At 44.3% G+C, this 14,080-nt stretch overlaps 1 protein-coding gene across 19 annotated transcripts in view; it reads left to right on the plus strand.

The window, feature by feature from the left end:
* The window catches only part of LIMS1 (LIM zinc finger domain containing 1), a 63,989-nt gene that overhangs the window by 42,747 nt on the left and 7,162 nt on the right, over positions 1-14,080 (plus strand). For 16 of the 19 annotated variants that reach the window (NM_001397909.1, NM_001397906.1, NM_001001766.2 and 13 more), the window contains 2 exons: positions 6,246-6,405; positions 11,795-11,861. In NM_001397909.1, coding sequence (NP_001384838.1) covers positions 6,250-6,405; positions 11,795-11,861 — 223 coding nt within the window. In that variant the 5' untranslated portion in view covers positions 6,246-6,249. Of the gene's footprint in view, positions 1-861; positions 4,107-6,245; positions 6,406-11,794; positions 11,862-14,080 lie in introns of those variants that run through there. The other 3 variants (XM_046926957.1, XR_003073550.3, NM_001397901.1) reach the window with 3 other exon arrangements.

The following is a 14,080-nucleotide window of genomic DNA, read 5'->3' on the forward strand; positions in this document are numbered from 1 at the left end:
TTTGAGAGGTTAGATATGCAGTCCATATCAGTGAGTAGCTGACCTTTTTTATTATTCCTCTATTAGGCAAGAAGATAGAAATGATGTTATATGAAATGCATTGGTGTAAATGCATCTTCAACATTTATTGGGTTGGAAGAGTTTGGGTACAGTACATTTAGCCCAGGGAGGTACCCATACAGTTAAATACATAGGGGGCATATGGTAAGAATAACTGTGATAGGATGCCATGTCTCTTGTAGCACAGATTTTCTAGTGCACCTGTGTGACACTTGGCCTTTTTGTTGTTTTGTTTTTCATCTCTGTATAAGATGCAAAGATAGTAGCGGGGGAAGAAATGGCCCTTTGAAAGAGGATCAAATATCTGTGTTCATAAGAAGCAGTTTTACAGAAAGCATGGCTTCATTTGGTAATGTTTGCAATTAGCAGGATGACAGTACTATAGGGTGTTTTGTTTTTTTTAATATTTCATGCAACAAAAAATTACTACGACTAAATATTGCTCTCCCGTTAGATTTTTCACTGTGCTTGTATGGCTGATGAGAAGAGCTGTGTGGGAAGGTGCTGCATACCTGATTATTCCAGTCATGTTCATTTCCTTATGAAGAGATGGAATGTGAACCTTCTCTGCTTGCAGAGACCAAAGCATATTTTGGACATGTTTATACTGGAATACGTTTATATTGAACTATTCGCAACAGCTACAGTTGTCTTTTTGTTTGCCCTGCTTAAACTCCCACCACAGAAGCTTAATCATGCTTTCTGTGGCTAATGCTAAATGATGAAACTTTCAGGAGCGCTCGGAATTCACCTGGTTTTTATTGCAGTGGTTTCAAGGTGGTTTTCCATCCTTTTCAACAGAAGCAGAGCAGTGCTGGGCACATGAAAATCCTACATACAGCATATATCTTCATTATGGAAAAGATTTACTCCTTATTTCCAATTGCTTGTAGAGTTGAACAGTTACAGCAAGCGGAACCCAAGAGTGTTTTCAGTTTCAGTAAAGAAGACATAAAAGACCAATTAGCACTTAAAAGGTCAGTGCAGAAATCAGCATGTGGCACTCCAGATTCATGCTGATTTAATGGCAAAGCTTCTCCACTAGTTGTTCTGCATTTTGCATGCTACAGTTAAAGTGAAATCACCCCTACCTCTGTAGGAAGGGGAGGACTGCGTTCTGTTTGCTTATCCATCCCGATGGGGTGCTTGGTTTCCTGAAAGCAGTGGTGATGCAGCAGGTTCACTCTCAGCCAGCAGCGTTATTTCGGGGCACCGGGCAGACTGCCAAGTAACAGCTGCCTTTGCCAAGCACCTTGTTTGGAGCAGTGACTGCTGAGCACTTCTATTTGGGGAATGGAGCAAGGCGCTCAGCAGGGCTTGCAGCCTCCCAGCCTTCTCTGTAAGAGTCCCTGTCTGCTGGCACCAGCGGGAAGCCAGGAAGGTTCTCCTGAGAAAGCAGTTTTTCCTGGTGGGAGCAGAAACACCACAAAGCAGCACATTTGATTTTCCTACTGTTTTTCACAGCAGCAGTGATACGCTTCCCCTCCTCTCCCTGCTTTTTTCTCTTGTTGCCTCCTCAGCCATCAGCTTTGGCATCTGCTGAGACCCTCATGTGCCAATGGGAGCCACTCTGTCACCTTCCTCCCTACTTACCTCCTCCAATTCAACACTGGCCTTCTCCTTGCTCTCCCTACCAAGGCAGGTAGGTCTTGATCCAGCCCCAGGGAATGCCAGCAGCCCTTCCTGGCCTGGTGACTCCTCACTCCCTGGTCCATGGCACCTAGGGGTTACCCTGAGCTACTGGTGAAGGTACACAGGGTCTTGGTCAGCCTGGTGTAGATCATACGAGTAAAGTGACAAAAAAAAAGAAAGAAAGGAAGATGATCAGCTACTCTGTGTTTGTGGATTACCAGACCATCCCAGCAGAAACTGTGTTTTGCTTTGGTAGCCGGAAGGCCCTTTTTAAACGCCTGGCAAGCTCCTTTCTTCCCTCACGGGGAAGGAGTCAGGAGTAACTCTGTTGGCAGCAGTGCCAGAGGCCTGCAGAACAAATCTGCTTGTGCCAGGCACCTCAGTGAGCACAGAAGACATGGGTGCTACAGCAGGAGGAGAAGCCTTTCTCTCCAGCACTGCTTCCCTCAGCGGTGCTCCAGCAAGGTCATCACGGCCTATGGCTATGACCCAAGCACTGCTCCGTCTAGAGCTTGCCCCACAGCAGATGAATACAGGGCTTGAGCTCTAGCCTCCTTGGCCTGTTACAACCTGCGGCTCCTGGTGATTCTAAGATGGATAATCAGACCCGTGGGTGCATAAACACACAGGTCATGCTGCCTTGGCCCCACCCGCCACAATGTCTTGTGACACACAGGAGCAGCTTGCTTGGAAGCCACCAAGGGGAGTTAAAGAGAAGACCCCTGACCAAACCCATTCCTGAAATCTGGCCTGTTTGCCTTTGCTTTCCGGAAGAAAATATGTAGCACTGCATTGGCCAGGCCTTGGGAAGACAGTGATGTGTGAGCCCAGGTTTCTGCTGAGAGCAGTGTGTCCTCTGCTGGGCACTCCCTCAGTTACCCCAGCCAGTTCTGAGATGTGTGGTCCAGAGCTCACTCAAGGCTCAAGAGTTAATTTAATTTTTTAGTTTGTATAGGTGCTGGAAGCGTATGAACAAGTAGTAGCCTTGACTGGGATTTCTGATACATCCTTTGTTATCTTCTATTTCTGACTTCTCTGCTTGTTCCCTCTAGCCTTCTTCCTGTCCTCCTCCACTTTCTCATGCTCCCTGAAAATTCTCTGGATACCAACATCCTGCGTGTCACGAGCACAAAATGCATGTGCCCTTGCTGCCTGATTGATTGCTAACAAAGTTGTGTCCATTCCATGCAAAAGGTAGTTACCCAGGACTGTTTTCCAGAAGCCCTTTTTGGTTTTGTTTGACGTTACACGTTCCTGGAAGCTGCCTGTCCCAAGCAAGGTGGAGCTTGCAGGAGGGCAAACCTGCAGCTGGTGATACCTTTCCCAGTAAGGAATGCACTACAGGTTTTTGAAGAGAGCGTGACTATAAAATAACTGCAACACTGGGAGGCCTTTCTGTGGCGAAGGAATGATTAATTTTCACTCTTGCTTCTTTCTTCCTGGTCTTGCTTTCTCGCTTTCCTGATATCCACAGTGCATTACTTCAGTGTTCAAATCTACGGAGCATCCTTGTGTTAGGTGACTGTTGTAAACGCAGCACAGTGCTGAAAATCAAGCTCCATTTCAGTTCCTTCATCTGCTGCCTATTATAGCATACTTGGCACTTCAGTTAGCAGCCTGTGAGGCAAAACAGAAAACAAACAGTCCCTCTATATCTATTCTTTCTGTGAAGTGCTGACAAGAAGGAAGATGCCTATAGATAAATGCAGCGCATATGACTTAGAAGATATAAGTGGAGCATTAAAGGCCATTTTTACAGTATAATTAATATGCCCAAGCATTGAAGCAATATTTACCTAATGACAGAAGCCTCCTCTTCGTGCTGGCTAGCCTATGACAAAGCATTGTTGGAATCCACCTCCGTCCCCTCAGCAGACAGAAGCTGCGGACAAGTTTGCTGAGGAACGTGTTGGCTCACATAGGTTGCTCACAAAACAGCTCTCCGGGCCCAAGAGGATTTCTCCATCAGCAGCCAGCAGCAAAGCCCCTTTCCAGCATCCGGGTGTGCATGACAGCCCAGTGCTGGAATGCGCTCCTCCGCAGCCCAGCTTTTAACTTGAAGCTCTGGCAGGGTGCTGGGTAGCTCTGACTCAATGACACAGAGCTGCTGAAAGTCAGTCACTTCATTTGGGAACAAGGGGAAGCCCAGCACATTGTTCTGCTGCCTTTGCCTCCAGCTCCCTCGCGATATAAGCACAGAATATACATACCCGTGATAGCAGCTAGAGGAACATGGACTTCCAGCGCAGAGGTCACCCCTACGCGATCCCGGAGGATGAAGAGATCGCTCACAGGCTCTCTCACAATGCTTACAACTCAACGGGAAATGAAGGCGAGAAACCAGTGTCGAAACTGCAGCGTAGGCACAGTGACATTAAACTCTACAAAGAGTTTTGTGACTTCTACGCAAAATTGTAAGTCCGCGCTGTTCAGCTCTGGGCTGTAACTGCGGTGACATTATTGGCATACCATCGCCGTGTTTTTTACCGTCTGGGCTCTTTAAGCCATTCTCTAAGGCAGCCTTTACCACAATTCTGTGCTTGATACGTTGCCAGTTGTAATCACCAACTAAAATTTGAGCTGGGGCTGTGAACTCAATCAGTAATTGCGTCAGAAGTTTTTATCGGGGGTTGGAGCAGGGCTGGCATTCGCCAAGCGGTCTCTGACTTCAGATTGTTTGCTTGTTTTGGGCAAACGTGTAGACTGTTTCACTGATGCAGGACTGTTGCATGCATCTGTATTTTTACATACGTCTTTTTACTTGGATTACACTTTTCTTCTGACAGCACTTAGCGTTAAATAACTTACAAGTTTAACATCCTTAATACTCAGGAACTGGTGAGGTGATGGTGAGGCTCATGGTTTTTGTTGTGATTGCTGCTCATTCAGATTAACTCAGAGGATGGGTGAAGCATCTGGCTTTTTTCCCCCTACAGAAAACATACATAATCTGTGTCGACCATTGGCTAACCATATGCTTAACTACACTTCATACATACAATCACTGCCATTTTTCAGTATGCTGATCTCCTAAGTATGAAATAGACCATTCCTCAGTCTGACCTCCTTTGTGAAATCTGGCCACCCATTGTGAGGACAGTGAGTATTTTGATGGCAGAGTTGTCTTCTGCAGAGTGCTCCTGAGAGAGAACAAAAAGAGACAGCTAATAATAACTGGTCAGATGTGACCTTGTGTAGGGCTCTTCTGTGGTACAGTGTAAGATAAAGCACATTCCTTTTTGAGCTGTGTGGTAGGTGTATGCTTGCTAACTCAAATGTTGTGCAAGAAGTTTAATTCCTGTTCAGCCTGAAGGGAGCCAAGAGGTGTTATCCACTTGGATGGCAAGTCTTGGCATCTTGCACAGGACCCAGCGCTCCGCATTTGAAAATGCAGCAGGAGATTTCTTTACTATATCCAAATCTGTGCCTGTGTGTAAAATAATGCCTCGGTAAGCTTCCAGACAGATGTTTGCACCAGTGCTTTTGTCAGTTGTGGTCAGATTGTATGAAACTAGACGATTGCCCTGTATTTGCTCTCTGCTACCAAGTGATGTTAGGGCAGAGAAGTGACCCCGAAAGGCATAGCTTTGAGAACCCAAGTATTAGTAAGAAAGCACTTGCAAAGGACAAATAAGTGACCCTTTCTTGGTACTAGAGCCTTAATTAAGTGTAAGACAGCTGTACTGACTGTTGTATATGTGAACACAATCCTAGTGAAGTTGCTAATCCCCCTGATAGTTTGCAGCTACCATACTCATTCTATGGTCACATGCCTTTGAGAAGCAACCAAGGTTGCTATTCGAGCTTTTCTTTTTTTTTTTTTTTGCATCACCAGTTTGTGTTGCCCTATGCCTGGCTCATGGTGGAGCACCCCAGCACTGCAGCCAGAGCATCCCTACTTTCTCCTTGTCCTTGGTCTGGGGGTGCTGTGATCCACTTTTATGGAAATGAACCCTAACAAACCAACCAAAACTCCTATAACTTTTAACTATTATTTCTACAAGTTGTGCATAGTTTGACGTGATTTTACAGATTTGTTTACCTGCTGTGGTTTTCAGTAATCTGCCAGGCTAAGTATTTGAAACTCTTCCACACTGCTTGTTTAGAGCTTTTCAATTAATATTGTTATATGCTCCTATTCTAGAATTATGATTTTAGAATTAACATATATATTTTCCAGTGTGAAGTCCTCAATTATTGCTAGCATTTGCCCTTATTTTCTGTAATTCTAATGTGTTCCATGACTTTTATGTTACTTCTTTGAATTACCTGCCTTTTCTCATCATAAAGGGACAACAAATGCATCTGTAACAATAATCAATAGTTATTAGAGCACACTGTGGGGTTTTTGTTTCCAAAGAGTTTGGAGCCAGAGGGAAACAACAGTTTTATTTCTAAGGGAACACCACAAGTCAATAAGTTCATGGAAAAGTTTTCACGGGACAGCCTAGCATTAGGCTGATGCCATTGGCTTTGGAAAAAAAATAGAGAACCAGAATCATTTATGCTGCCTTTGGGGCTCATTTTCTTTCTCTTTCTTGTTTTTATGACAGCAACATGGCAAACGCACTCGCAAATGCCATCTGTGAGCGCTGTAGAGGGGGCTTTGCACCAGCAGAGAAAATCGTCAACAGCAATGGTGAGCTGTACCACGAGCAGTGCTTCGTGTGTGCCCAGTGCTTCCAGCAGTTTCCTGAAGGGCTCTTCTATGAGGTAAGCTGGGAAAAGTAACTACAGGCTGATTGATACCTTAGCAAATGCTGTTGAAGAAATGGAGTTCCAAAAGATTGTGCCTGGCAGAGGGGAGAAGAAAGAAGAAATGTTTCTTTTTTTCTGTGCCTGTTTGGAGTGTGTGTAACCTTATTTAAGTGTGTAACTTAGTGTTACTAGGGCTGAGAAAAGAATTACTGGAGATTTCTCTCCCTGTGCAGATTTTTTTCCTTAAAATCTGTAGACTACATATTGTATCAGAAATACAGGGAAAGCATTCTTCTTAGAAGAGAGTCATCAAAGGGAAATCCCAGCATCCTGCAGTATTTAGGTTTATTGCTGAGTGAGTGACTGAGGGCCTGCACAGCTTCTGAAATATTGCTTGTAGAGATGACCCTTAAGGCAGCATGCTGAGGTCAAGGTGTGTTGACAACCAAAATCAGATGAGGCCTGAGTCAGGTAAATCCAGTGATTTATGTACTTTCAAGGGAAAGCTCCACTTGCCTTTCTTTAACCGTAGGTGTAAGGAAGGGTAGATCGTGGGAGACAGGGTTTCATCATTACTATTACCTGAAGTTTGTGGATGGCTAGCTGAGGCTCGAACAGATTAAAGGTAGAGTTCTCAAAATTGTCAAATGTTTCATTGCTTCCGAAAATGCTGTTTCACTTTCACATGAAGTGCCATCATTGTGTCAAGAGCACAACATTTCATCTTCCACAGTGGCATTTTTAATTACATAGAGTCATGCTATATGGTGAGGGGAAGGAGACTAGGCAAGGAGTGTTGACTGGACAAAGAGGCTGGCAAAGGGGATTCCTGGGCTCGCGGTCTCTCACCTTGCTTGAGGATCAAAAGGTTTTTCAGTGCTGTAGAGATAGTGTTGCACAGTTTGTGGCAAATGAGCCAGCAGTGGTCCATGACACATCAAAAGGTGGGCTGCAAACAGTGGCAATTAAGAAAAGACAAAACAAAACACCCCTTGAATACTTACACCTTGCATTATTATTGTTAATACTATGTGAGTTGCTCCCTGCTTGCAGGCATGGTAAAGAGTCTGCCTTGACACGTTAAGACTTGAGTCAAATGTGAAGTGATTCATACATTTTAAAAGTAAAACATTTGTTGATAAATTGTCTTAAAACAATAATATGTATTTTCTCTAAATAATGAGCACTTTATTCATCATTTTTCTGACTCTCAAATAACAATGGGACAATTCATAGACCTCTTTCAGAAAGTGGAATGGTCTTTTGAGATAAACTGCTCCAGGCAGCCTGTCTCTCCTACAGGACAGATAGAGGAGGGCTGCAACGGAAAGAAAGTCTTATGTTTGCGCCTGGTCTAGGAATATTACAACCTTTCTGTTGCTCATCTGTGGCCATAGCTGAACATATTTGGTAGGGGCAAGTGATCTGATGGCATTTAGTTACATTGTTAACATTCATATTCATTAAGTCAGAAGCACATGCTCATTTATTCATTTTGAGAATAAGAAGGCCCATGTACTTATCAGATATGTTTTGGTTCGAAGTTACTAATTATTTTTTTAGGCTAGGTTGAGGCTTGCAGTGACTTTGCTCTTGAGAAATGTTACACAGAACATGGAAAGTTTCAGTTAAAAAAAAATGATTATCAAGACTAAGATAATATCCAAAGACTTGTGTGTGGCTTGAACTTCAGGCCATCTTTCTGCCTCAAGTCCTTCTAATATCTACCACAAGGTCTTGCAGTTTCTCTCTACACCAGCAAGTCTGTCTGCTGCTGTTGAAGAGAGGTACTTTCCAGTCTCTATAAGTGCTCTGACGAGCATCAGAAGATGGTTCATAAATCTCACCCCGCCTTCCGCCCACCTTTATGTCAGGCTTGTGCTTGACATCTTCTACAGAGTGAATGTCCATACTGTACTAGCCTGTGTGCCTTTTGGGCAAGTTGGAAATGTTTGACAGAGTCCTCTGCACTCTCCATGTATTCAATGCTGCCTACACAGTATTCACTTAGCACTTAAGTGGTCACTGAGATTGCAGTGGAAACCTTGGCACAGTTTCTGGTAGTGTTGCTCATGGAGAAATAGAGGCACGCTTGCTCTTCTTTCATGCAGTGTGGTTTAGCACCTCAGCATGTGAGTTGGGAATATAGCGGCTGAGAGTATTTAGTGGAGAGAGAGGAACGGGAACAGCCCTAAGCAGATGGAGGGTAAGCTTAGATTGGCCAATGCTCAGGAGATGGCTGGCAATGAGTAATTGAGGTGATCTGTTATCTCTGTGAGGAGACAGCGACTGGAGAGAGCAGTCGCTCACTCTACTCATTGCTAGTGCGGTCTCACTTTGATTACTGTGTGCAGTTTTGGGCACACAACATAAAATGCACATAAAACTATTAGAGAGCATCCAAAGAAGGGCTACAAAGATGGGGAAGGGTCTGTAGGACAAGGTGTGTGAGGAGCGGCTGAGACCCCTTGGTTCATTAAGCCCAGATAGAGGAGACTGAGGGGAGGTGGGCATGGAACAGGCTGCCCAGGGCAGTGGTCACAGCCCTGAGCTGCCAGAGTTCAAGGAGCATTTGGACAGCGCTCTCAAACACAGGGTCTGATTTTTGGGTGGTCCTGTGTGGAGCCAGGAGAAGGACTTAGTGATCCTTGTGGGTCCTTCTCAATTCAGGATATTCTATGGCTCTAAGGCAGAAAGGACATCTTCCTTGTACTGGCTTTATGAACCCTTCAAAAAGATGCATGTGGAGCTGTGGACAGGTAATGTGTTTTTCTGAGCAGGTTCCCCATGGGTAAACATGTGCATTGTTGTTAGCCCTGCATTAGATGATGTTTATTCTGTGCCAAGTTCAGCTAAGTTAGCATTTCTTGGAAAAGACTTGGGGAAGTTAAATATTCTTCCTGTGCCTATCACAAACATTGCAGAGTTTCCCCAGTTAGTCATTAAACCGCTTATCACATTTGCACTTAAGTGCTGCCGTAAGTTTTCATGCTCTGCTCCATCGTGGTGAGGCAGAACCGGTCAGGCTACTCAGGAAGAAAAGCTGGTGTCAGTGCAGAATGTGACAGAAGGCTGCTTCCCCTGTAGTTGCCACCAGTGAGTTTTATAACACAAAGCAGTGCACAGTCCAGTACTGACAGTGGAATAACAGCCTGTTTGCATGGGCAGCTTTGGTGGCGCCTTGCCCAGAGGGGCTGGTTTGCCCCATTGCAATTACTCGGTGGGCTTTTTCTCAAGACCTTGCTACTCTGGACTTCAGGAATGGACCTCCCTAGAGGTCCCTCCCAATGGGAACTGTGGGCACCTCGCCTTCAAACAGCGGAGGTTAGAAGAGGTGAATACTGCCCATAGCACAGCCATTTGTTAAAAGCCCTTTTAGGACTCTTATGATGCCCCTGGGCATCTCTCTGCACCCTTTCAGAAAAAGGCACTGTGCTGGGGGAAGGAAGATGGAAGGGTCTAGAGACGTGAATCCCACAGTAGAAGAAATGCAACAAAATCCTGCAGTGAGCTTCTCAGATTTATTTCTATTCCATTTCAACCTGGAGTGTTTTCTTTAATTGAGCTTTACCAGAAACTACCCTAGAGGAAGCATCTGTAAAGAATCAGGTTTTGTGCATGTCTTTCCAAATCATAGGTTAGTAAGGATGTGGATGTCAGCTGGAGGTCATGTTGTGGTGAAATGTCCTCTGCAGAACCATAGAATTAACGGACCTCCACCATACAATAGTCCAATGACCTTGCTTTTAAAATCTATGCTGTGTCATTTGTCACAAAAGCTTAAGACTTTCTCTAATGGAGGAGCTGCTGGATCATCCACAAATGCTGCGCAAACAAGCCAAGAATGTTGAAAATATAAACAAAAGCGAATAGTAACCAACCTGCCTGACAGAAACCTGTTTGGTCTGCTCAGATCAATTTGTGGCTCTGAAATCCAAGCAAACATATGCATCTCCCATATGCTTACACAAGGCTGGAAGCTTTCTGGTGGCAGGGTTTTGTTTTGTTTTTTTTTCAGTTTAAAAAGAATTACATTTGGCAGGAAGCAAGCACAGTTCTCAATGAACTAATAGTTTCCATTACTCTTTGGGACTGTAATAGTCCTCTGTCTCTTAATTAAAAGAAAAACAAAACACAAACACTACTTCCAATTAAAAGGTCATCTGTTTTAGAGTATTACACTGGAAAAGCCCTTGATGAATTGCTAGAATAGGCTTCTGAAAAGAGACTGTGGAGCACATATCTTTCTGATCCTTGTGTAGCAGAGATTCAGGCTGAGCACAGGAATTAAGTTTCCGATCCCATGTTTGCAGTGACTTCTCGGTAGTCGCACTAAATCCTGCCAGTGGTTCTGTGCATTGCACTGTACTACTGTACTTATGTTTTAGTTGATCCTTGAAATTTCAGTGTAAAAGGATATAGCTGTATGTTCTATCCATGCATCACAACTTAATTTGTGGGTAATATGTTGCGCTATTTGCTATGTTTTGTGTTATATTCAGTACAAAGAAAGGAGCGGGGTTTTCCTGCTGTGCTTCTTTCCAGTTTTTTAAACTTAAGACATTCAAATCCAAACATAACTAATATTATCTGTCTGGTTTTAACATGCTGGCTGGCATTTGTGTCTACCGATGGTGTGCCTGAAGGGATCGAAACATTTCCCATCGCTTTAGGACATACTTGTCTACATGTTCTTACATATTCCTCAGTTAGATTGCTAATGCAGTGCCATACAATTTTTTTCCAGGTGCTTTTTTTTCTGTATGAGCATGAACTACAACTGAACCTCTCTAAGCTTTGAGAAAATTCAGCTTCAAATCCCTTCAGATCAGCTCCTTATTTCATCTAGTCAGCTTAGAGAATTTTGTTCCTCAAGCAAGCGTCGTGAAGGAAAAGCATGATTTCTTCTTATGTTTTGCCCGCACTGCTCCATGAATTGCAAAGATTTTTGTCCCTGGGTGTTCTTCCTTCCCCCAGACTTACTTCCTCCAGTGTGCTGAGCCATTCTTACAGGAAACACAGAGTGAGGAAGAGATCAAATGGGTTCAGGGAAAATGCTTCCCCCCAGGAAAGGTTTTCAGAAGCTGATTTCCTGCACAGAATTCTGTCTGCATCAGATTTTCGTTAGTCTCTCAAAATTCAGGCATCTGTTGTGGTGTAAAAGAAGATTGGTTACACTCTCAGCAATGTTAAAGGAATAGTGTTGTATTAACACATACTATCAGGTATCTGAATTAAGGTGGGTGAATTTCATGCCTGTTTTTCTAGCACATGGTCTAGTTTGCTTATTATGCAGCGCCTTATTCTCTACTGCTCAGTTGCTTGTAGAAACAACCTGCTGTATTACAGTATTTATGTCAAGGGCATGCTCCTAACCTCACTTTGCCTTGTTTTCCATTTGCAGTTTGAAGGGAGGAAGTACTGTGAACATGATTTTCAAATGCTTTTTGCCCCTTGCTGCCATCAGTGTGGTAAGTTTTACATTCAGGTGAAATATTTCACACTGATCACAAATGGGAAGTCAACATATGTTGCTGGGGGAAGATGTGCAGCCCTGTTGTATCTCCTCTGGGAGGTGGCCCCACACAGCTGAACTTCCAGAATGAACTTCAGTGAATTTAGGGAGCTGCATTTCCTAAAGGTCGTCAAACAGTAGATTTTTTAAAAAAGGTTGCATTATTTGCATGAGTAGTTTAACTGTTCATCCAGTGACTCAATGAGCAGCCCATTCATGAGCTCCTGATTTTCTGCATCCACATGCATGTACTCACATGCATTCCTTCTCACGCAGCTGGAACTCTCTCACAAGTCTTAATCTGTTTTGACGGTTGTAACCTATCCGTGTTCTCCTCCTCTACAGAAGCAGAGGCAGTCTGTCATCTAGTGATAACACCAGCTTTCCATTTTTGACACAAATTCCTTTAAGGCTTCAGCATCTGTTGTCTACCCTGCGTAACACTGAGGGCTGCATTTTATTTGCTGCTAGTGAGTAAATGCTTGCACGTCTGCTACGCTGTAATCAACTGCAAATTTTCTTTTACACCACATTTTCTGTGTGTGACATATTTTGCTTGGTCAGGGTTGAGAAGTCATTACTGTACCCTTGCTTGATCAGGTCTGGAAGCTCTTATGTTTCTGAGGCACCTGGGCAAGCTGCTACAACTTTTGCTTATCTTAGTAAGGGCTTTCCCTTGTGCAGAGGGAGGGATCGGATGCTGGAAGGAGGGGAAGCAGATGTTCTGGACCTTTGGATTTACAGCTGCAGATTTGAACAAGCAGGGGAAGAGGAAGAAAGAGCTCAGTGGTGATATCTGAGTGAACCTGAAGTGTGTGACAAACCAGAAGGAACTGCTTTGTTCCTTCTACAGTCCAGTCACTTCCCAAGTGTGAGGGACCTTTGTGTTCCTTCAGTTACTCTGCATTCTCCCTCCTTTGTTCCCTTCCTGCTCTTGTGTGCCACAGCTTCCCCTTCTCCTTTCCTGCTCTTGGCCTGGTAAGGACTACTGTGAATCCTCCTGTCTAAACCCTTGAAACACTACTCTTCCTGCACACCAGCATTGTCCATACATGGCAGAGATCTGCTCCTCTCCTGTCTCTGATCTGCTCCTGGCTTCCCTTTGGTGAGTTTGGCAAAGGGGACTTCACCTCTGCAGCACTCAGAGAGACCAGAAACTCTTCTGGCCTCTGGCAGGTTTATGAAGGAGCTACACACCATGTATCTCTAGGACTTTTCCTGCCCATCTGACACAGCTCATTAGTTTTTGCTGCTTCTAACTCCTCGTAGCACCAGGTCTATTAAAACCTCGTCAGTTTTGTGTACTGACTTGTTCCAACAGACGAGTTAAAAGAAAGTGAATTTGCTGGAGGGTGTGACTGGCTGGCTGGACCTCCTCCCAGGTCACTGCTCACTTACCTGCAGTGGTCCATGGATCCTGCCTGGAACGAGGCTTTTCCAGTTTTCGAATTTAGTGAGAGTAGCCAAAATCAACAGGGCTGTAGTCAGCAGTTATGCCTCAAGCTTTCCCGACACTTCTAGAAACCATCCAATTTTATTCTTGAAAAGCTGTGACTTCATGGGAATGCCACAGACTTGCATGCTAGACTTCATTTCCTTCATATCTGTTATCTGCCTGATCACTTCTCTTTGACAGCTGTTTTGTAGGCTTTTTAGCTGCTGATTTTGTAGGCTTTTTAGGGCCAGGATTCAGCCTTTCGCAGCACCGGGAAGCTGAACTCCCGACATATTTTAGGTGGTGTTAGCACTGCTCAGAGGCCTTGGCTGCAACGCGGATGCGGAGAACCACGTCCATGCTTGGCATGGCTGTGCAGTAGTGAATATGAAGTGGTAGTTTTCTCACTTTTTCAGTGCCTCACAGGACAGGACTATGTGGTAGATCAGCAATTGGTATGCGTGTTAGATTTACTATTTAGCAAGTGCATTGTCCTACTGTACCTTTGTATTTTGACTCCAGCAGTTTTCTTGCAGTAGGGTCGAAGCCACCCAGACTCAGTTCTGTTGTGCTTTGAGTATGGAGCCCCTTCAAGGCTTGATTATAGACCTGGCAGAGTAGAAGCCAAGCTTTGTGAATGACAATTCCAAAATGTCCTTTTCCGGAAGAAGGGAGAGGCAAAAATGGTGACATAATTCTAGTGATTCAGCTGCAGGCATCTTATAGCTTGGTGTAGCATG

The sequence above is a fragment of the Gallus gallus genome, chromosome 1 (assembly GCF_016699485.2).
Source record: "Gallus gallus isolate bGalGal1 chromosome 1, bGalGal1.mat.broiler.GRCg7b, whole genome shotgun sequence".
NCBI classification, from domain to species: Eukaryota; Metazoa; Chordata; class Aves; order Galliformes; family Phasianidae; genus Gallus; species Gallus gallus.